The 22974-nt window shown below is 36.8% G+C and overlaps 1 protein-coding gene and 1 long non-coding RNA gene across 4 annotated transcripts in view; one reads left to right on the top strand and one right to left on the bottom strand.

Annotated features, from left to right (window-relative positions):
• The window catches only part of LOC119148079, a 43790-nt gene extending 34038 nt beyond the window's left edge, over positions 1 to 9752 (top strand). Inside the window, exons 4-5 of one of the 2 annotated variants that reach the window (XR_005104294.1) lie at positions 7352 to 7916; positions 9140 to 9752. This is a non-coding gene — a long non-coding RNA (uncharacterized LOC119148079). Of the gene's footprint in view, positions 1 to 7351; positions 7917 to 9139 lie in introns of those variants that run through there. The other variant, XR_005104295.1, reaches the window with a different exon arrangement.
• On the bottom strand, positions 3350 to 22917 carry RPAP3 (RNA polymerase II associated protein 3). 2 transcript variants are annotated; one of them, XM_037387693.1, is made up of 17 exons: positions 22748 to 22917; positions 20396 to 20554; positions 19663 to 19803; positions 19044 to 19166; positions 17054 to 17181; positions 16366 to 16487; positions 15935 to 16005; positions 14863 to 14994; positions 13373 to 13500; positions 11613 to 11734; positions 11108 to 11178; positions 10841 to 10957; positions 8596 to 8807; positions 7206 to 7401; positions 6459 to 6556; positions 4945 to 5045; positions 3350 to 3845 (listed from the first exon to the last, which is right to left on the bottom strand). In XM_037387693.1, the coding sequence occupies exons 2-17, from the start codon at positions 20546 to 20548 to the stop codon at positions 3754 to 3756; spliced, it is 2007 nt and encodes a 668-aa protein (XP_037243590.1). In that variant the 5' UTR covers positions 20549 to 20554; positions 22748 to 22917; the 3' UTR covers positions 3350 to 3753. The 2 variants fall into 2 exon arrangements, 1 of the variants encoding a protein (XP_037243590.1); XR_005104293.1 differs by lacking the exon at positions 22748 to 22917 and adding an exon at positions 20648 to 20670 and having other exon boundaries at positions 3355 to 3845; positions 4945 to 5073.
• Between the last annotated feature and the right edge of the window lie 57 nt (positions 22918 to 22974).

Genomic DNA, 22974 nt, shown 5'->3' with positions numbered 1-22974 from the left:
TGCTGTTCTAACACTGCTCAGTGAGGCTTCATGGGAGGAAAATCTGAGGGTGGAAAAAGGTACAGGAGACCTGGCAGTTCCCAAATAAATGTCATGACAACAGGTTCAAATTATGCCAATGGAAAGAAAGGATAGCAAGTGTAAAAAGCAACCAACCTGACCAACAAAGAGCTCTTCAATGATATCAGAAGAAAAAAGCATATAAGTAATAATTCTTAAATAATCTGTCCTGCTTTAAGTAGGAGCAACAAGAGAACACAGGGACTATATCAGAACCAAAAGATGAAAAAAAAGTTGCAGTTGACAATATGAGATTGCTCTGTAAGTACACCTGCATCAGAAGAAAAAAACCCAACAAACCAACAACCAGGAAGCATTAGTTACACAAGATGGAAAATAAACAACTGACAGCTAATGACATTAGAAATGAACTTGTCAATGGCTGTTCTCACTTCAGTATTCCCTAGTGATGGCAACTCTAAGCAACTGTATTCACACTGACAAAGAAAGATCTCTGCCTAGTAAAAGGAAAGAATGGGTTAGAATGTGTCCTGAATTTCAGTGTTCACGGGTTCTCTGGGCCCCAAAGGCTTCTCCATATACGTAAAAATTGATATGTAAATTTTTTACCACACAAAAATACGGTAAAAAAGTACCCTCAACCCCAGTAGTAATAGTAGTTGTATTTGAGAACTGGCAAGTTGAAATGCTTATTTGTAAACAGAAAGACAAGGAAGAAGAGAAGCAGCAAAACCTTCTTTGACCAGAGTCAAGACCGTTAATTTCTAATTCTAAAAAATATTTTGGAACAAGATCTCAAACTATACTCTTTTAACGCTTTCCACAGTAACTGACAGGTCAGACAAGAACAAATTATGTTAAAATCCTTTCTTCCACATTAGTGTAATGAAAAAGCAGTAAATGAAGGATCTTTATCTTGACATCTATCACAAGATAGTCTCATAAGGAAGACTAATACAGTTCAGATGAAACTATTACTTTATGAATGCAGAGCTAGAGTTATCAGAAAAGAAAAAAAAATAAAATCAGTTGACTGTCAAAACAGAAAGCTGCAAGGATGTTCTGCAGATGTCCTAGGATCATTTCCAATTACATCCTAATAACCTAGATGAAAATCAATAGACAATATAGAGTTTAAGTGTCTCCCAGATCTACTAGAGGACAACAGGCAAAGGAAAAAATTATCTTGACAAGTTAAAAAAAGTTGTCTAGAAAAATCTTTAATACTAATAACAAAAGGAATCATTCAAAACTCAAGTCTGAATCAGTCACTGCAGCAAACAAGACCTCAGATTTCTGACACCTTGAATGCCGTAACATAGCAAAGGAATATAAAGTATTCCTGTTTAATTGCCTCACTATTTACCTTAGGTTTTTTCCTGACACAATAGGGATATAACCATTGAAATGGTGTAAAAAAAAATAAATAATCTCTTTCTCTCCCCAAAAAGAATTCCTGACTTACTTCAGATCTACAAATCTTTTATGAAACTTCAATTTAGAGATTTGGCAACCGTGAAGGGAAGAACACTGCCATCTCCTGGAGCAAGCGAAACTAGCAGTCCCCTGAATGCCTCTGTTCTGCTCTCCATCTTGCATCGCTTTCTATGCACTGAAAAGTAACCTCAGTCACCATCAGATGTTGTGTTTGGAAATACAAACAAAAGGCTACGGTAGCCTACCACTTGGCAAGATAAATCTTGGCGGCTTAGGTTTAGTAGCAACGTGAACCAGGTCTACCCACCCACCCCAACCAATTCTACATGCATGAACAAGTTTCCTTTCAATCAGCCCTCCTTAGCACCTACAAATCCTGAACAGAAATTCCATAAATGCAGGACTGTGACCAGAAACCAAATACAGGAGCTTATTTTCGTTAAAAGCACAGCAGAGTGGATGAAGTGGAGTTGTAGGTGACTCCTGGCCTACTGCTTTCAAATCTTTCAGCTATCAGCTTGCTTTTACTGTCAAGGACCCATGTTACAGCCACCTCTCTTCATCCAACAACCTTCAAGGGGCATCTTCTGAGAATGTACCAAATGCTCTATTATTATAACCTAGTCAGGTACACACCTCTGTGCTACGCTAAACAACTGGTAACAGTCCGTAAGAAGGTACACTGTATCTGCAAAAACTCTATCTATAAAATTACTTCAGTAATGCTCCCCCCCCCATTTCTACCAGTTACAGCAATATCCCTGTATCCCTGACAGATCGTCCGAGGTGCTTTACAACAAGGGGAAGAAATAGGCAGTTACCAAGAAACTCTGGACACAACTAGTAATAACAGTTCACATTGCAGGTAAGCTGCAGGCAGTGTTATTATAAAGGCTCTTCTATTTCCCCAGTAACACTGGGTATTCTCCCAGTGCTCAGCTCCAGGGCTAACCGGAAGCTACCTTGGGGATCTAGTGCTCTCCATTCATGTCAGTTGCTACCCAGCTCAAGGACACAGCTCTGTTACATTTTTGTGTAGGCCATCACACAGCTGCAACCGTTTTAAAATTAGTTTTCTAACACCAGCTACGTAGAAGATAACATATCTTCTATTAACCCATCCCAGAAGTTTTAAGGAATTTTGAATGCTACAGCTGTCTAATCATCCCCCTGAAATAGAGCACAACTACTAAACCAAAAGCATTAACGTCAGAAGGCTTCCATAGTCAGAGAAGCTTCAGTAAAGCACAGGGACTGGAGCAGGATGAAAGCAAACTGACAGAACATCAGCATCAGTAGGCCGAAAGCCAGCAGTCGAGTGTAGCGACACAGGCAAATTTTTAGACATCACTACTTAACTACTACAGTTAAATCTCACAGTATAGTTGACAAGTGCTGTTATTTCCTTCTTCTGGTCATGTGAACAATATAAGTAGTTTATTATGCCTAACATTATTTCTTATCTCATCTAGGAACTTCAGGTGAATTCATGCCTTTGTCTTCTTCATAGTGGAAAGTTATTCCTCTTAGCTTCCTGAGGGTTCTTAAGGGCTTTACTTGTTCAAGTACAACTGACCCAAAAGATAATATTTCATCAGATTATTTAGAAGTACTCTTGACAGAAGTCAAAAAGTGTTTTCCCCTATACTTTTAGTTGAATTCCACAGTATTTGTCTTCCTTCTATTCTGTAAGTACAGTTGAGGTTCACGGGAATTATCCGGCTGTCAATGCTAAAACTCAGCTTTTGAGTAAAATCAAGGAAAAGACTTCTGGAATTTTTTGGCCATCATACCTCAAGTTTACTTTGCACGTTTTATGTTCTGATGTGTGCATCCTTAGAGAAAAACTGTTTAGGCATATATATATTAATAAAAAATCCTTAAAAATTTAGTATCTTTAATTCAACATTTAGTTTATTTTCTAAAATAAAAAACCATGCACATTTGTAATATACATCATTTCATTCTTACCGAAGACATGTTTATAAATTTTTTTTTCTTTTTAATAAGTATCTCCATCTGCAGTCCAAATCCTGAATGCCAATCTGCCCAACTGTTTTTTAGGCAAACAGATTCTGCTGAAGACAATGTAGATCTGTATTGTTTCAGGTGCTGGAAAGCAAGTGTACCTGAAGAACCTGAATTGTCTCTTCAGGCACTTGCCATTTGACCAAACCAAGTTTAAGAGTTTCATTCTTATACAAAAGCAACAAAATTCCAGTCTTTACGGGCTTCTTCAGCTGACTTCCACATGAAAGAAGTATGGCAACAGTAATTTACATGTCAGCCATCTCCCTAAGAGAAAATGCCGTATTTCTTCTCCAATTCTTCAACAGAAGTACCTTTCAATCCCATGTGGTTCACGTGACTGAACAATGCCTGTGTAACTGTTAAAGAAAAACCCAACATCAACTGTTAATTTTTGTGGTTCATGCTCTTAAGGTAAATTAGTCCAGTTCTTTCCTCAGTCAGAGTACAGGTTGGATTATACAGCTGAAATAGGAGTAAATTTTTAGAACTATGGAAAAGATCAAAAAACAGTAGCAAAGGGAAGCTCTTACTTTGTTTTGAAGCCCATGAGCCACCTAACAACATTTACTTAAACAGGTATATAATCCTGACAACATAACAGTTTTGTTTACTATTTTGACACTATGCCATTAAATACAGAACACAAAAGTTAATGCCAGATGGCAGATAAAGCTTTCATCAAGTTAAAGGCATGATTGCATTTCTTGAGAGGAATTAGCTTGCACTTCAGCAAGTCAAACAAGTCATTTTATTTTAAGGAGATTCAGATATCAAAATTTTGGAAGTATAATGTTTATCAGTGAAACTCAGCTGTAAATAGTAAATTTGATATTACTTGGTCCCAGAGAAATGTTTTGCTTTTAAGTGCCTCACTGTTACACTGTCTGGTGTGCTAAATAAAGAAAATGTTTGAGACAAACCCCACTTTTAAAAGCCATGAATTCAAACCAATATTAGTTTGAATATTAGGTTGATATAAGTGATGCTGCAAGAACAGGAAAGATGACCAGGCCGAGAGGTTTAGAAACATCTGCATTCTTTTTGTGAACAGTAAGGTCAGGATTGCCTAGTAATAAATTATGGAAACTGTGTAACTTGGATACTTTGCTTTTCAGATACAAGATTTCATACAACTTCATAAAATTGTAACACTAGCAGCTCCAAACTGAAATGCTAGCGAAGCTTATTTCGTCAGACTAAAATGCAGCACTACTGATAAAACCCACAAGGATTCAGGTGTAGTTTAAGTCTTAACAATTAATAACAAATCAAAACATAAGAAAAATTACATGAAATTCATATTAACTTCTAAAACAATCAAAAAGCTAGACAACTAACAGATCTTAACTGATTATTACCTGGAATAAACAACAACAGCACTAAATTTTACGTACTTCTTGCTAGATTCTACAGCATCACAAATGAAGCTTAAAAAGACACTACAAAATTACTTACTTTGTTTCTCTGAGCCTGACATAAACATCACTGCCATATCAAATCTTTTTAATTCAGATAGCCTCTGGAGGATTTCAAGGATGAGCGATGGCTCTTCTTTCCTGAGGATTATTAGAAATATAAAAATAACTACTGTTGATTAGAAAGATTCAGTAGCTCCAAGCAATATTAAAGACTTCAGGAGAAAGAAATTAAAGAACCAATGGAATTCTCATATTCCCTGCCTTTCTCATTTTTTCTGTTCATTCTTCCACCCATGAAGCAAAAAGTCATCATCCAGAAGTCTTTGTACAAGTATCATTCTGATACAGAGCAAGAGTGAAGAAATATAAAAACCTAGACTGATGCAAACTGACTGCTGTTCACATACAGAGTAGCAATTATATGATCTAATGCTTACACCTTGCTGTAACATCATTGTTTCTATACATATTTGGGTGTGTGAAGGGAAGTAGCACCTGTGGTCATAGGAAGCTCAAGGAGCACCTCATTACAGTTACCATTGTTTTTATCCAGAAAATTTCTAATTGTATTCATTTTACATTCCTGTTCAACAGTAAACAGCCACTGTCTTTGTTACAATACTAACAACAAATAGTTATTTTTCCTTCCCAACTTGTCCTGTCTCCCTCCAGAAGAAATGTCTTTTACCTTACTGCAAATAATTTCAACTTCCTAGCCTTTGCATGTAATACCACCAAATGTAGGACTGTATCTCTTAAGATGTCATGATTCATCCACATGATGGATATTTTCTTTTAAAGAAACTGAAGGAAGGGCAAACATTGATTTACTCTTGCTTTTCTCCATAAAACACCACCCTAAAAACATTCTGAGCGTGTGCTCTCAGAGTAATTCAGAGAAGCAATACACTGTCTCTGACAGGCAAAATGAACTTTAAGACTCAACTGGTAGCATGCATAGAGATTTCAAAAGTAATTGTCAGGTCCTGTCTTATCAGAACTTCTAGCTCCAATACACATTTACCACAGGCTAATGTAAAATGCTAGCAGGTAATAAAAAAAAAAAAAGAAAAAAAAAATCGGAATGCATCACAGTAAGCATCGCACAAATATCAAACCCTCTGTATTTCTCAGCCTTAGAAAGTTAATATAGAAAGCTAATAATGTACAATTATACGTGATGACATACAGAGTAATACAAAAAAAATTTCATGCAGTCTAATATTCAGTTTCTGATGTTATTTAGTAGAACTGAATTCAACAACATACAGTAAAGGCCATTTATTTCTTTACCTGTTTCCTATATCTTACTCTTCAAGATATGTTTAATTTTTAAGAAGCAACAATTGAATCATTCCAATTGTTGCATCATGCTCATGTAATGCCGCATGCTGGAAATAGTTTTGTAAGCCCAAGGATGGGGCTAGGGAGGGGAAAAGAAACAAAAACAAAAAACAAACCAAAAGCTACAACCAAAACCAACCAACCAAATAAAAAACCCCAACCAAAAAACCAGAACAGCATGTAAAACAAAGGTGGAGTTAAACTTACTCAATGTAGAAATCATGTAGAATTTTCAGTATCTGGTTAAACAAGTCTGGATCTAAGGATTTCTGGAACAGTTTTGGATAAAGCGAAGGCTCTATTTGCTTTGGAAAAATTAAAAAAAAGTGTTATTTTTAGGCAAAAAAATACAGTTGAGTCACAAGAATTAGAAATAAGTTATTAGAATGTCTTTGATAATGTTGACATAACATGAAAGCAAAAAAAATCAAATCACTTGCACTATTTCACATTGAACAAATCTGGGGTTTTTTTGTGATGATGGTGACAGCTAACTTCTTTTAAAAGGATTCTAAGAATTTTTATTGTGAAATATGTGTAAGCAGAAGTACATATTAAGTAGATTGATGCATTTCAAGCACTTCCTCAGTTTAGAGAGATAAGAGAGTTGCTATGTCTAATTACCCTAGAAGCATTCATTTGAAAATTAGAATTTAACATGGTTACTACTGCATTTAAGCCTTTACATAATCTTTTTCAGACATAGTCCCTGATTTTGCAGAAACTGATTATGCAGAGTGTACTCAAAGCAAAGTAAGTCAGGCACAAGAGGAGAAATACTCAGATGTGGATCAAACTACTTAGTATTAAGTGAAGGCACTTCAGAAAAGTAACTATTGTACACTGTTAAGACACTCTACACATAGCCACCCTTTCCACCTAAGTTTCCATTATTTCTTCAATGCCAGTTGAAGAAACTGTCCAAGCACTGTCAACCAATACTACGTTTCTTACCTTCAGGTACAAATACATATTTTCTGGGCAGTCTTTCAGCTTCCTGAAGTCAGACTCTAGCTGGAAGGAATTTGCAGGAATGGCAGGGACTGTAGAAGCAGAACTAAATGATCTTTTGATTTCTTTTTCTCTCTGTTTGTTCACAGGGAAAGATGGATGCAACATTGATGAAATCCCTTTCACACTAGCAGAAAGCCTGCAGAGAGATTTTGAAACACATAATCAAGACAACATTCAAGGAAATCCTACACTGAGACCTAAGTGGAGACCTTTCAATTCATTAAAAGCTAAACTACTACCAAATTATTTTTAAAATAATGTATTTTACTTTAAGCAGGTATCTAAAAAAAAAATCCCTTCAAATTATGGAAGCTTTACGCTTGATTCACTTTTTCCTAAAGAAACCCTAACCAAACATCTGCAAACACAAATATACTCAGCCTTTCTCTACTTTGTTTCTAGAAATAGTTGCATTTTATGTTACAGATATCTACGATACATAGCTGAAAAAAAAAAGACTTTCTGCAATTTCATGACGTACAACAATAACCATGTCAAATTAACAAACTTTGTAACAGTGATTACAGTGGGGCTATTTTTTGTCCTGTAACTGGTCAGTTAAGTCCATTTACTTTTCAGAAGTTATAAAAAGGCTAAGAAATACATTTATTTTTTCAACACATCATAGTAAATTCATCTGAGCTGGAAAAGGTAGGTGTGGGAAGGTGTTTCTTAGAAATTCTTCTATCAGAATTCCATAAAAAGTATTTACTATTAACAGATTGAGATTATGCTAATGCAGCAGACAATAAGCAGAGTTCCAACACCTAGCAGAAATAAAAGTTAGGATAGTGGTTTCTATAGTTCAGCCTAGCTTCAGCCAGCCACACTTGAGTTTCCCTTGCTAACACAACAGAGCTTGGGAACTTTGAGCAAACCCAAAGTTATCAGCTGTCTGCTCAGCAGAGGAGACTGGGGACCCTCTCATCTGCTCCTTTTCTCTCGCAGAACTGGTGTGCAAAGAATGTTTGAGCTCTGCTCAAAATTTACTTTAAAACATTACAAATAAAAATCACAGCTAGGGAAGACGAGAGCACGAGCAAAAGGGTATGGCATGCAGGAAAATACTATTAATTTCTTTATATTTCAAATGTAAAGAAAGATACTAATTTTCCATCTGAAACTAAACAGATCTTATTTGTCTCAACCACTGCATGATCAAAAATGCAGATGTGTAAGAACTGCTGGGGTTTCTTTTTCAGTATTTTCTTTTTAATTAAAATTCTCCAAAATATGTTTGATACCTCATCATACGCACTAACCTGAAAATGAAGATTACATTTCAACTACATTTACCTTTTAAAGGGAGGATCAGAATTTTTATACTTACTGTAATGGTGATGTATCACTGATTTCTTCTATTTTCAAGTGCTTAGCTTTTGGAATGTCCGTTGTAGTCAACTGATCATCCCGATCTAGATTCTCTGTTGTTTCAACACTCACTGAATTCCTCCAGTTATTGACTAAAGTAGTAGTGCTGGGCAAATCACTATCAGGTGTGTCATCATCAATTTCTTCAATGGCTATTCTTTGCAAAGGCTTCTAAACGGAACACATTCATCATGTCATGTGTGTCCCTCAACATCAGTGTATATACAGGCCCCAGATAAGCAGCTGTGTTTAATTTAAAATAATCTCATTATAACCAGTTTCATCTTTAATGGTGCACATGGAAGATACTTCCATGTGAGATAAATGGCAAAAAAGGAAACTTCATGACATTGTACAGGATGCCTTATATCTGTTACCATGTGATCATGTTATTGCCTTATCCTTGTAAACCACTGAATCCTTACACTAAAGATTCTCAGAATCTGCATCCTATTTCCCCTGTAATAATAATAAAAAAATATTATTTTTTCCTTCCTACTAAGGTTGAATGGGCAAGGACTACCATATGACCCAGTCAAGCTTTGTAATTTAGCTGAACAAGTGAGTATCCAGCAACATAGGCCTTGACTGCCAACTTAAACTTTTGAGATAATAAACATCTGTAACTCAGCCCTGTTGGCTGACCAAGTTGCATACAATATAAGGTAATTCATTCCATCCTAGATGATATGCTAACAAAAATGTTTCAGGTTGTTTAATTTTGCATGACCACTGTTATTTTTGGCCATCACCTAGTATCACTTTCCCAGGTCTTACAAGAGAGCACCATATAGTGGGGGCAGAGGAAGAAAAAAAAACATTCATCACCTTTTGCTTTGGAATTTTGTTTCCTGAACAAGGACATAGTGTATACTGCTCTAGAAATACAGATTCAAAACATACTCAAAAATTCAGACTTTTAGAAATGGCAGATTTCTCTGTCCAACTCTAACACAATGCCATCATCTTTACAGCAGTTTGCAAACTGCTTTAAGCCATGCCAAAAAAAACCCTGTCTTGGTGTATTGACAGACAATACACTCTTGCTTAGACAATATACCATCTCATCATTGGACCAAGACTGGGAGGACGCCTGGTGGACATGCAAAAAAAAAAGTTCTTTCTGCAATCCTTGGGCAGCACTAGAGAAGCACAGCTGCTTCATCTATACTTGTCCTACCTCAACAGAATAACAAGAAAAAAAAATAATCAACCTAGTATCTCCACTTAATTTAGCAGCCAAACTGTAAACTTAATATATTAATTATCTCCAGTATTTCAGCTACTTCACAACAAATTCATTTAGTTTTCTAGAAATATTGTATCTGGTTATAGAGAGTGCATAATACTTCCCTCCCTTAAAAGTATGAAAATAATCACACATTTTCTATTAATACTATCCATCTGAATTCTGTATTTAATGGTAGTAAACAAACATTTTGAAATCAAAAGCAAAACACTACAGTACTCCACACAACGCATGAGCATGCCTTGTATTTATACAACTCACTGCTGAATGTATAAAGATTAAATGTAGTAAAAGGGCATGCCTAATACATAAAGAAAGCTGGTATTATTCTCTGTATTATCCTATTTTGTCATATGTAAATTCATAAATCTGACCATAACGACTGACAATTCACAGTCCAAATATGTTCCTTCTTGAAAGCCAATATCCAGCTTTCTACAGTTTATGTGGATTAAAATGCTGGTTCAAATCTCTTGCAGTAACCCTAGGTGACACCAGCATATGACATGGGTAGGCAACGTGTCCTGTTATCACTGCAGCTATAAAAACTGCAAACAGCAGATGTAAAGAAGGTTTCTCAAGTCTGCAATTAAACACAGAGACACAGCTGCCTCCCCTTTACTCTCAACTGCAATATTAGCCATGGATCCAGGACAGGGTTGTGAGGTTGCCTTCGCGTTTTTCACATTTTTGTGAAAACATTTTACACCATATTTCCCAAAGTGTGGTACTGCAGGTTGAATGCTTACACCATAGCTATTGTTACACACTTGTGGAAATGCTGAAGTTATGTTCTTGCAGAATATCAAAACAGTATATCTGTAAATTTTGGGCTTTCCACGGGCAAGATGTACCCACCAGGAGTTAGCCTACATAAATAAGCTGTAAGTGGTTTTTAACTTTAAGCTCTATTTCTCCCATCATTATAGAAAGCAACTCACAAAAAATAACTTACTGTTGATTTCAGGTGTAATGGATTATCAATCAGTTTCACTATATTTTTTATTTCTGTTTCTTTTATCAATACTGCAGGATATTCTTGATTACTCCACTGTTCTTTCTCAGCTAATTCCTGAAAAAAAAGGTAAGTTTTCCAAAAGTTCAAAAGTTTGATGAATAATTACAAGAGATGTTAAAAATTACAGAATAAAGAATGAAAATATTCTATTACTATAGGCTTAGAAAAAAACAAACACACAACAAAAACCACAAGTATACATACATTCCTTATTTTAGTGAGTTCATTCATTGCTTGTTTATTTCCAGGTTCCAACTTCAGAACATCTTCAAAATCTGAGGAAGAAACAGCATGCAACAACTGTATTTCAATTTACAATTTCAAGTTACAAAGTACTCCTTGCAAATTTTTAAGCCTTCTATTTTTCCCTTCATAGTCACAATATCATTAAAGGTAGGCAAGTCATCCTAATGCTTACATCATGACCTAGTTTTTAAACACATTTTTCAAAGTATTTCTTACTACTTATCATAAGCAACAATAGCTGTAACTTTGCGCAAAACTGTCCCCTGCGATTCACTGATTGCATGGATACCAGCACAAAATGTTTTATACATATTCAATGACACACAATAAAACTCCATCATCCTTAACTTTTGCACTTCTAACCTCAATTAGTCAGCAATTGATTGAAATGCTATTATAAAAGAAATCAGGATGTCCTTACACTCATCTCTTACTTATCATTTAGACTAATTCAAAGTCATACCTTGCATAGCTTCTTTTAGCTTTCCAAGAGCAACTCTGGCAGCTCCTCTTCTAGCAAAGGCTTTAGAATAAGAGGCATCTAAAAGCAGAGCTTTTGTACAGTCATCTTCTGCCTCTTCATATCTCAGCAAAAGAACAGTACAAAATTAATAATCATTTTCAAGAGGCAGTTTCAACTGAAAAGACAGATCTATCCAAAACAATTAAAATATGAAATCAGATCTTAATTACCTATATACATATAAATACACACCACTGAGCTAAAATGTAAAATAAAAGTAAACATATAAAATATGATTTCTCAGCACCTTGAAATTTCAGCCAAATCTTTTGGTATCTCATGACACACTGCTGATTTTCTTTTTATCATCACAGAGAAACTCACTTCCTCTGTGAAAATAAATGCTTAAAGCTTGTCAGAGCAGAGTCCACTTTAAACATTAAATAGCCTTGAAATGAAAGTCAGCATCAAAGCTTCTTACTTTTGAAAACCAGAAATACCATTACACACACACTCAAGAAAGGATAAGCAAGCATATATGAGAATAAATTTCTCTGTATCTGAATTCTTAACTATTTCAAAACCAGAAGTACATCCTTGCATTAAAGCCATAAGCTTCGTTGTAAGATCAAATTTCCTCATCACAGTTATACTAGGTCATAATTCCACTATGTGTACATTAAAGTATTTCCATTCGTTTCTCTTTTATCTATCATTAAATTTATGGAAACAGTATTTTTTCTCTTTGCAGTTCTCATCAGTTCTAGAGGTTTATAAGAATACAATGAGCTTCTGTTGCATTTTCTGTTTGGTCATCTTTGACATGTAAAGACCCGTGATACACAGTTTTATCATACAGAATCAATTTTCTTGCTTGGTCATTCAAAGTATCACTTTCTCTGATTCTCCGAGAACATTATTTGCATTACAATGTCCTCTATGGCTTTAGTACTAAATTACAGATGTTCTGTCAGAAATACTAGCTGTGCAATCTATTTTATAATCTCAAATTATGAAATCAATGTATTGTTTCTACAGATACCTAAACATGTCATGTTAGAACAAATGACCAACACAACGGTCAACTCTCTGCTTCTCATGCTACCAGTCCAAAAGTTTTAAACTACCACACCAACAGGAAGTCAAAAAAATTCAGACTTCAAAAGTGGTTAAATGGAATTTCTCTCATTTGCTAGAAAGCATGCATCTCCTACTGTTACTGATCATTTGAATAAAGTTTAATTAAAATTAACTAACTACACATACATGTCTCCATTAGTGGAGTTAAAGAAAAATATTGTAGAAGATGATGATTTCCAGAAAAAGCTCCTATCCATTCCCTTTGAAGTCCGAATTCATAATCCACTTCTTTTTGCAGTGCAACATTTAGTAGCTGACTGGGTTTTATAGTAAAGAAAAAAAAAAAAAAAAAGACATAAAGCTTTGGGCTGGTCCTTTGAGAAAGGTGAGTATCTAGAATTTTACTCACATAAAAGAATGAAATTCAAACTTTAGAAACTAATTTCATACTGATGCTATTTTATTCTCTCTGAACTTCCTTCCTATGAAATGCATTAAAAGATCACACATATCAAGTTGTTCTCTCTCCCTTACTGTTTTCACTATGATTTATTCTATACTGAATTCTAAAAAGAATTAGGAGTGACATTAACTAAACTTGAGTGAAAATCTACTAGATCATTCTTTTGTCTTGTTCACCATGAAGAAAGAAACAGTATAGCACATGCAATCGTACTTACTTTTCAATCTTGAGATAGGCCATGGCCCTGTTAGCTGGCAGTAGGGCATTGGTGCCATCTGCTGCTATACCGCGGGTGTAACACTCGATTGCAGCCTCATACTTTCCTTCTTTGAAATACCCATTACCCTTTAATATTTAGATTAGAAAAAAAACAAAAACCTACGTTCAGAAAGATCTATAGCAATGAACTTTTCTCCTTTTCAGTAGACAGGGTCACAATATCAAGAAGATGGATCACAAAGAACACCCACATCAGGGCAGATATTTATGGCGTATTTATTTTTATCTAAGCTTGGGAGGTAAACCACAAAAAGTATCTTAATTTCTTCCGGTACTTTGAGGATATAAAAAATCCTGCTACATGCATAGTTTAAGTGCAAACTTTTAAGTCTATAACTTGTGATTTATCTTTACATTCAAAGTGCAGGATAAGCCACCCTGTACCTCCTGAATTTAAATACAAGCTGAACCAAGCTGAACCTTTATAATTCCCTTTTCAGAATGACTTTTTGCACTACAGAAATCCATCTTTATCCTGCTACATCCATGCAATTGTTATCCTCAAATACGACTGGGGCCTAAATGTTGCACTATTTTCTAATTAATGCTCCATAAAAAAAAATTACATTACTTTTTTTGTTTGTTTCCAAGAGACTAAAATTGTCTTTTGCTTCTCAGTACTAATATAAAGCCATGTATTATCTTCTCCACTACTACTCTGCTTACTACCAAAAAAGCAAATATCACAGCTCATACTTGCCTGGATCCATGTTTTCAGGATCAGGCCCCCTTGTTAGTCAACTCTGCTACCAAGAAAGTACTGCGCTGGGCTGCTTTTCTGTGGCCTCTTCAAGCTTTTGTTCCCTTTACCTACTTCATGCATGCTTTCATTCTTTTCCTACTAACTACCTCTTACAACTACTAGTATAGGAAACCTGAACATTGATAAAAATATCAGAGGTTACTAGCTAGGTAAGAAAATCATGTTTTAGTTGCTGATGTTATTTTGTAACAGCAACAACTGGGAGAGAGATAAATCAAACGGCCAACCGAGTCAAGACAAGGTATCCAGAAATATATTTTTGTTGTCATGGTTGCCTGCGCTCCATGAAGTCTATTTTTTCACTATGTAATCAGAGGTTTGCAAACACAAAACAGAGTCCACAACTCTACTTGTACAAGCAGGAGTCAAGATGCATCTAATACTGGAGAAACGGGATCTTTGTAAAAATACAGTTCAACTTCTACTTATCTTACAAGATGTTTGAAATTTATCATATACAATTTGGGCTACAAGCGCAAACAGAACTCACTGTCCCTCTCTCTGTAGAGCCCAAAACGGGAAACAGTTAAGGTTATATCACAAACATTGTATTTAAGAACTTCAGGGAAGTATCAGGTTTAATTTACACATTTGTACAGCTAATAGCACAACACAATGTTTCTCTTTGCTAGCTCTCTCCTGTTCCACCAGAGCTTGTGACTTACCAAATCTTTTTCTGTAACAGCCTTCTGCTTGAGCTGCTGATCTTCAATGCGTTTCTTCTCTTCTTCTGTTAATTCTGGTCTGACCACATCTTCAAACTCTTTCTGTTCTGAACTTTCTTTTGATGACAAAGCCTGCAAAGATGCAATTTTTTTTCCTCAGGAATTAATTCCCCCACTTACACATTTTCAGAACATTATGATATATTCTGAAGTTTTAAAATGCTTGGCAGACTTTTGCATCTTAACGGAAGTGTCTGTGTTTAAGTTGAATACAAACTGAAGAGATCATTCTAAACTGTTCTTGAAAATGTATTTCTATGAGGGTCTGCAAGTACTTGGTGAATAAAAAGTACATAATTTCTGAAGCACAACGTAAAATGACCCACAGAACCTGTCTATATATATTCCAATTCACAAATCACTTATCTCTTCAATTACTGGAGACTTTGGTTTTCATTCTGAAAATCAATTTTTCAAGCACTTTCAAAACTACAATTGAAAACGTATAAGCATATTCACACAGTAATGACAAGTGGGTTTATATTTACTAAGCTTATCATAATCAACATTCTCTCCCTGTCATGAAAGGGATCACACTTGCAGCAGAGTATTACATTCTGCTAGGCTTAAACCCACTTTCTGGTCTGGCAAACCACAACAAGCAGTGGGACTCCTGGAACTACAAGCAAGCTAGCAGTTCAGCTTTATGGCCAAGAGCACACACAGGTTCTCTCTTACATAGTGCTACCTTGTACCAAAATACTAACCATGACTTGAAAAAAACATCAACACAGGAGACAGAAAATACATCTGAACGAACATTCAAACAAAACCCCAAGCCACTCTACGCTAGTGCACACATTCAGTCTTAGCCTACCAATCCACTATTACACTGATGTTTGCACACATGAATTAATTGAGAAGAAACTTGATTACAGATTTTGCCCTTAGTGAACTTGAAATGCCCGAAAAAGCATGAGATTTTATTGAATTCAGTTCTTGTTATAAGTTGATACAGATAGAAACTGAACAGGGTGCATTAATTTACATTAGGGCCTATTACTCTTATTACCTGATCAATTTTCTTCAGTTCATTTTTTGCTTCGAAGTTGTTTGCATCCAGTTCTAAAACTTTTTCATAATCTATCAGAAGATCAGAAAACAATGTTTCAGGTAGGAACTACAGGCTAGTAAACAGAGTATAAAGAGCATTCTTTTGAGATAACCCGTTTTTGTAGTTATCTAAGAAGCCTCAGATATTGCAAGGAACACAGTATTCTAAGACATTCAAAGCTGAATTATCCTACAAGTACTAATACCTACAGCAATCATTTGGACTTGCTGCATGAATTTTACCTTGCCAGAATATGCAATGTGGTATTTAGTTTCTTTGTTTACAGGAAACTAAAATTCAGTTCTTACACAAAATAAACAAGTCACACAAGATTTATTCAAGCAGACAGTTTATATGTATTTCAAAGAAAGAATTTTAAGACCACCCACCTTCTTTTGCACCTTGAAAATTTTTCAAAGCAAAGCGAGCAGCCCCTCTTCTGGCATAAGCTTTTGTGTAATTTTTGTCTAAAGCAAGTGCTAAATTGCAGTCAGATTCCGCAACAGAAAACCTGTCAAATATAGGAATGAGTTTGGACACATCTAGGTAACAAAACCCAAAGCTTCAGCTATTTAGCTTACTCTGAAGCTGTACAGGTTCTCTCTAAAGTGGAAATCTTACATGTTTCAGCAGGGGCACAGAACAAGCATTTAAACGTCTCTCAAATTTTTAATACATCAAAACAGGAAAGGAAAACAGAGGTCAACAATCTCTACTGCAACAGAAAGAATAACCAGCTCCCCTGTACCCTTGCCTCCCCCAAAACAAATCAAAGCCTTAGAAGTAGAGCTCACTGAACCTTCTCTTTTTTCTTGTTTTGAAGTCTTACACTGGCAGAGAAGATGGTGAACTTCTAGTGTGAAAGCAGAGTATAAAAAGATGAGCAAGACTACCAGATTCCTTATCCTGGCAATTCCTATTATACTTCGAAACTGCAGTGGGCTGCAACAGCCGTCTTACGTAAACTGTATTGCAAAATGATAAATACTATAATCAAGACTGAAAATCAGACAAAAAAGATCTGAAGAAAGCATTTCAAATAAGAAAATACTATGGATTTAACAATGTAAGTCTTACTTCTTCATTCTACAGAAAGCCGATGCTCTGTTTGTGGGCAATACTGGATTGTATGGATCAGAATGCATCCCTCTAGTGTAGCATTTTATAGCTTCATCAAAGTTCCCTTGTTTAAAATAGTTATTACCCTATGAACAGAAAAAGTCTTTTTAGCAAATTACTGTACATTTGCATTGCTAATTTTTGGTGAAAGAATTCAAAGCTTATATTCCAGAATGCTCAAACATTTTTGCTTAACATTTCTCACAAAGTACTGCTTTACTGTGAAAAGTTTCTTTTGACTACAATATTCTAAGCATCCTATATTAAATATTTCTCATTATTTATGCAATAACATGGTTTTATTATTTACTGATTTTCAACATCTGTAAAGTAATTTCCAGAAACCTGTAACAAGCACATACATAGCTGGTTAAATTGGCATAGAAAATTACTGACGTCTTTTTGAGTTTAGTTTTAACTAGATTTGTCACCTTTGCTTTCCAAGGTGACTATTCTCATTTCTGCCTCCTTTGGGACACAACTTTTATCTCATGTGCCCTCAACTGCTTCACTGTAGCCAATACAATAATGGTCAAAGACATCTCAATTTCTCAGTGTAGACTGCAGCTTACACATCAAAGAATTTCCACAGCAGCAGGGAAACAACACAGATGTCACCTATGCAGACAATATTAAAAAAAACCTGAAGAAAAGCATGAACTGATACATAGTGCCTGCAAACAAGTTTCTCAGAAGCACAGAAGTTGTATGCAACTTAACCTATCTATCTCATATGGCATTGAAGCATGAGATAGGTCTTGCTGTATTCTACTCTGAAAATAAGGTAAAACTAAACTGGTATGAACTTGCCATTACCAAGGCAAGGAAGACACAAGCTCACCCCTCATTCCTAGATGTACTGGCCTCACAAGGGGACTAATCTTAAATTCCTGGGATTTAGCTTGTGGCATTCAGACCCTTTGTTCAGGTAAACACCAGTTTGATCCATATGGTAATTCTATACAGCAATCCAACCTCTCAAAGCAAGCCTGACAGGCTTTGCTGCAATTGGTGATGAGAAGAAACAGAAATGCAGTGAGAATCTTCTATTTCGGAATAACAAGGAAAACAGACATAAATTCCAAATGGGCAATTCTTCTACCAGAGGTGTCATCTCAGTGGACAATCTTTTAAAAGAAACTTAAGTGCCAGGTCCTGCCCTTCAGTCACAACAACCCTACACAATGCTACAGGCTTGGGGCAGAGTGGCTGGAAAGCTGCCTGGCCGCAAAGGACTTGGAGATGCTGGTTGACAACTAGCTGAATATGAGCCAGCAGTGTGCCCAGGTGGCCCAGAAAGCCAATAGCATCCTGGACTGTACCCAAAACAGTGTGGCCAGCAGGACAATAAGTGGTTGTCCCCCCGTACTCCACACTGATGAAGCTGCACCTCAAATACTGGGTTCAGTTTTGGGCCCCTTACCTCAAGAGGGACACAGAGGTGCTGGAGCGTGTCCAGAGATGGGCAATGAGGCTGCTAAAGGGTCTGAAGCACAAGTCTGATGAGGAGTGGCCAAGGGAACTGGGGTTGTTTAGTCTGGAGAAAAGGAGACTTGGGGGGGACGGGACATTATTGCTCTCTACAACTACCTGCACGGAGGTTGTAGCAAGGTGACAGTAGGTCTCTCCTCCCAAGTAACAAGCAACAGGACAAGAGGAAATGGCCTCAAGTTGGACCCGGGGAGGTTTAGGTTGGATATTAGGAAACATTTCTTCACTGAAAGGGTGTTTAAGCATTGGAACCAGCTGCCCAGGGAGGTAGTGGAATCGCCACCCCTGGAGGTGTTTTTTAAACATACAGAAGCAGTGCTCAGTGACATGGTTTAGTGATGGACTTGGCAGTCCTAGGTTAATGGCTGGACTTGATCTCAAACTTCTTTTCCAACCTAAATGATTCTATGACTTAAATTGCTACTTGGCAAATAACAAACATTTATAATACTATAACCTTTTCCTTCTCTGCAAGAGCCTTTTCTGCATCTATACGAATTCCATCTTCTTCAGAGTCCGATTCTGGAGATACAGAATCATGAGTACTATCTTCTTTATCAAGTTCTTCAAGTATTTTATCCTGAAATCATACAAAATAAACTATTACCTTCATTATAATTTATCAATGTAAAATACTACAAGTAAGACTTCAGGAGAATTAGTAGTGTGGTTTTAAAAATCTCTAAGCTTAAGTCTTCTTTACTAAGGAGTACTCCACACTTCAAAAGTGAGAAATCTATCCTCTCATACTGCCAGCTGTGTTTAGTCTTATATTCTGTATTAATTATGACCTTTTAATAGACCTATTCTCAAGAAAAAAAATGGTTTAAAGTCAAATCAATCTGCTGGATGAGAGCACAGTCAATAGAAAACTCAAGTATTTCTAAATATTCCAATTTTTAAATGTGTAACTACCTGTAAATGTTTTGGGGAGAAAGCTGCTTTCTGTGTTTATACAGCACCCAGCACAGTAAGATACTGATTCGTGGACCGAACTCTCAGCATCATAACAAAATCTTACTTAAAAGAATCAACCGGGGACAAGACTCAGTTAACAAGCAAACATTCTGACTCACCACATCAAGTTTTCCCCATGCTTCATAATCATATGACTTGATCTTATTTTTCTTGTTTTCCTCAGTGGTTATCTTTGAAGGAACTTTAGTTTTGCTTTTCTTCTTCTTCTTAAAAGCCTTGTTTCGAATTGGTGGCAAATTCTAAATTGAGATAAGCAATTTATTATAAAACAGATGTGTGAAAGTCACTTGTATTGAAGAATTTCTAGTACCTATATCTAGGTATAGTATCTACCTACTGGCTAATTCTGGAAATCCATCCAGCAAGCTGCTCTCAGGAGCTCTACAAAACCACTAAGGACAGCAAGTGTAAATCTTTCAGTACTTAATAGGAAATATTACATGTATGATACAAAGCTAAGTTTTAGAAGGCAACTCTCTGCAGAGTATCACTGAAGAATAACATCAATACAGTAAAAGTCAGCAGTAAATAAGTAATACTGATGCTACAAATAGAAGTATTCTCCCTGATCTACCTGGAAGTGACTAAAAATTTACTGGCTTCATCACCTCCAGAGGCTACTGCCCCACAGCTCTGTTGGTGAAAGTCTACAGAGGAATCTTTGGGCTACTTCAGATGAAGAACAAGTCAGTTGGGTTAGCTCACACCTTCTATTCAGGTATTTTAAATCAACATGTGTAATTTTGCTGAAGCAAAAAGTAATTATAAACATTAACACATTATGAATAGCTGAGTTAATATTGACAATGGACTTATGATTTTTTTTTTTACCTCTTCTGGGACACCACTCTGTTTCCTTAGTTCAGAATCCACTTCTTTAATATCTTTTTCCCAGCTCTCCAGTTCTCTCATAAAATCTTGCAGCTCTTCAGCATTTTGCTTCATTTGCAGCTGTAGCTCTAGTGCTTTACTTGGTGCACTCATTGTACTCTGCGAAATTACAAGGAAAAAACTTTCTGAAGAAAACTTGGAAGTATGTATCAAAGGAAAATAGCTACTTCAAAATAACTAAGTCTGACTTACAATGCAAGACAGGCTTCCCAACAGCATAGTAGGAACGTTAAATACTAATAGACTAAGAAGAAACAATTGTAAAACGTCTTTGAAAAAATTAAGGGAAGTTACTCAGATAAAACAAAGTATAACAACTATTCATGCTTTCCTCACCAAGTGTAAGGTAAAACACCCAACAAGTCAATGAAAATCTTTAAAGTGGTAAGAAGGTGGTCTTAGTTTAAAGCAATTTCTGCAGTGTTTCCCAGATGAAAGAATGTAAAACACTTTAACATGTTAAGTTTTAACTAAAAAAAACCCAACAACTAATTAAGATATACCTGCTGCCTTGTATCTGAACAGAGACAAGGTGTACGAAGAACCAACCCCAAACAGCACTTTTGACTTCTACAAGTAAGGACGCTCAAATATGCATGTGTTTTTAGCACAGAAATAAGTAAACACATGAGGCATTTTATTATGAAGTCTAGTGAATTAAAAGTCAAAAATATTCTTTGAATGTGCTCTTTGTACACATCATTACCCCTCCAAGTACCTGAAACACTGTTTGATAATTATTAATACTTAATAGTCTTCATCAATTTTGTTGTCTTATTTTTAGCATCTTAAATGAAAGACGTATTATCATGTAAGTATCAAGTCACAAGTAAAAAATAACTTTAAAAGAATTCTTGGTTACAATTCAAACACAAACCTGCACATTTGTACAGCCCATAGTATAAAATGCCGAAAGGATAAAGCAAACAATCTGAAAATAATCGTTATTAAGTAAATCATAATGAACTAAATACAAACATAGACAAAGTAAGCTACAAATGGTAACTATAACCTCTTGACTGAATGCTTCAGCATCAGTTACAATCCTCACATTAAGGACAAAGAAGCTTTCTGTAGAGATATATTTTTAGGGGAGAAGAAAAAAAAGATTAGATTTTAAATTTATTTATTATTAACATCTGGTAAGATAATAATCTAACAGCACAAAAATATAAAAAAAATTATGGGCCAAACAAAGCTAATGATTTCTGCAATACAATGTGCTGTAATGATAGACAAGAATCTCATGAAAGATGGAAAAATACACTGCACAATTACTAGTGAATTAACACTACCAAAGCAGAAATGTTATTCCATGCTCAGGACTAAGCCACCGAGCAGATGTCCTGCTGCAGCAGTTGTGCTTCTCCCTACTTTACACATAGGTGGTTACACACTTACACCCTAGCACCATGTTTTTCCTAAAATCTTCTGAATGTCACATTGAAACAAAGTGGAAAAAAAACCTTAGATGAAGTTAAAAAAATGCATATTTTTCATCATATTTCCAATGTAGGTGTTTACTGTATTTTTTTCCACCTACAACTGATGACCTATACTGAACTGTCCCTGCAATATTCAGCCAGTTAATTCCATGAAACCTGGGCACGGCCACACCACATATTCCATACAGCCTAGTACACTCTGGCCAACTGCAGCTAGAACAAGATACTTTAAAAGACGCAATAAAATACACTGTGATCTGTTAACTTTTCTTTTTGCTATCACTGACTAAAATAATATTCTTATACATCTAACAATAGGTTTAGCAGTTTCTTTTCTCGTGTTCTAGAGCGTCTTGCACAAGTGTTTAATGTAAACTTGCTCCATCACCCCACTAGCTTAACGCTGTTTGCTCACACAGCTTAGCAACGACGGCTTTAACCCACGCGTTGCCAGCAGACGCATTTACTGTACAGCTCTTACGCCCTTTAAGGCAATTTTATTGAGACCCCCAGCACTAGGGCCTGCCTTTACCTTACCCAGCACCTCAGGGCTGCCTTGTTCCAGCGACTCCACCGGGCAGCAGCCGCCCCGCCCCAGAGGCCTGGCCGGCATCCAGCGGAGCAGGCCGGCACCCAGCGGCACCGCAGGCCCACCCAGCAGCGGGCGCCGAGGCCACGCCGCAGGAGGCCCGGCCTCCCACCGAGGAGGCCCCCAAAGCAAGGCTCGCTCCACACCACCCCGGAGTTACAAACGAAGCTCCGGCTCCTTCAGGGTGGGTTCCCCCGAGCCTCCCCATCCCGCACGGCCAGGCCGGACAGGATAAGCCCGGTCCCGCCGCAACCTCACCTGCACCAGGTCGTGCCTCTTTCTACCGCCGCCGCCGGACGCCCTGCCCGCGCGGCCGAGCCTCCTCCCAGAATGCAGCGCGGCCCCCCGGCGGGACGGGCCCCGCGCCCCGGCCGCCCCCCCGGCGGCAGGGGGAGGCAGAGCCGGAGCAAACAGCGCATGCGCCCGCGGCCCGACACGCTTCCTCTCGCGGCCCGCGCCCCTCCGCGCTGCCTGGCCACGCCCTC

This window comes from Falco rusticolus, chromosome 5, assembly GCF_015220075.1.
Source record: "Falco rusticolus isolate bFalRus1 chromosome 5, bFalRus1.pri, whole genome shotgun sequence".
NCBI lineage: Eukaryota > Metazoa > Chordata > Aves > Falconiformes > Falconidae > Falco > Falco rusticolus.
This window is presented reverse-complemented; position numbering and strand designations above follow the sequence as displayed.

Excerpts from the sequence above, each read along its gene's own strand:
- RPAP3 (XM_037387693.1), bottom strand. The coding sequence starts at position 20,548 with ATGAGTGCACCAAGTAAAGCACTAGAGCTACAGCTGCAAATGAAGCAA. Across the intron at positions 19,167-19,662 it reads CATGGGGAAAACTTGATGTG|GATAAAATACTTGAAGAACT; the intron begins GTGAGTCAGAAT and ends GTATGATTTCAG. Across the intron at positions 16,488-17,053 it reads GCTTTCTGTAGAATGAAGAA|GTTTTCTGTTGCGGAATCTG; the intron begins GTAAGACTTACA and ends TATATTTGACAG.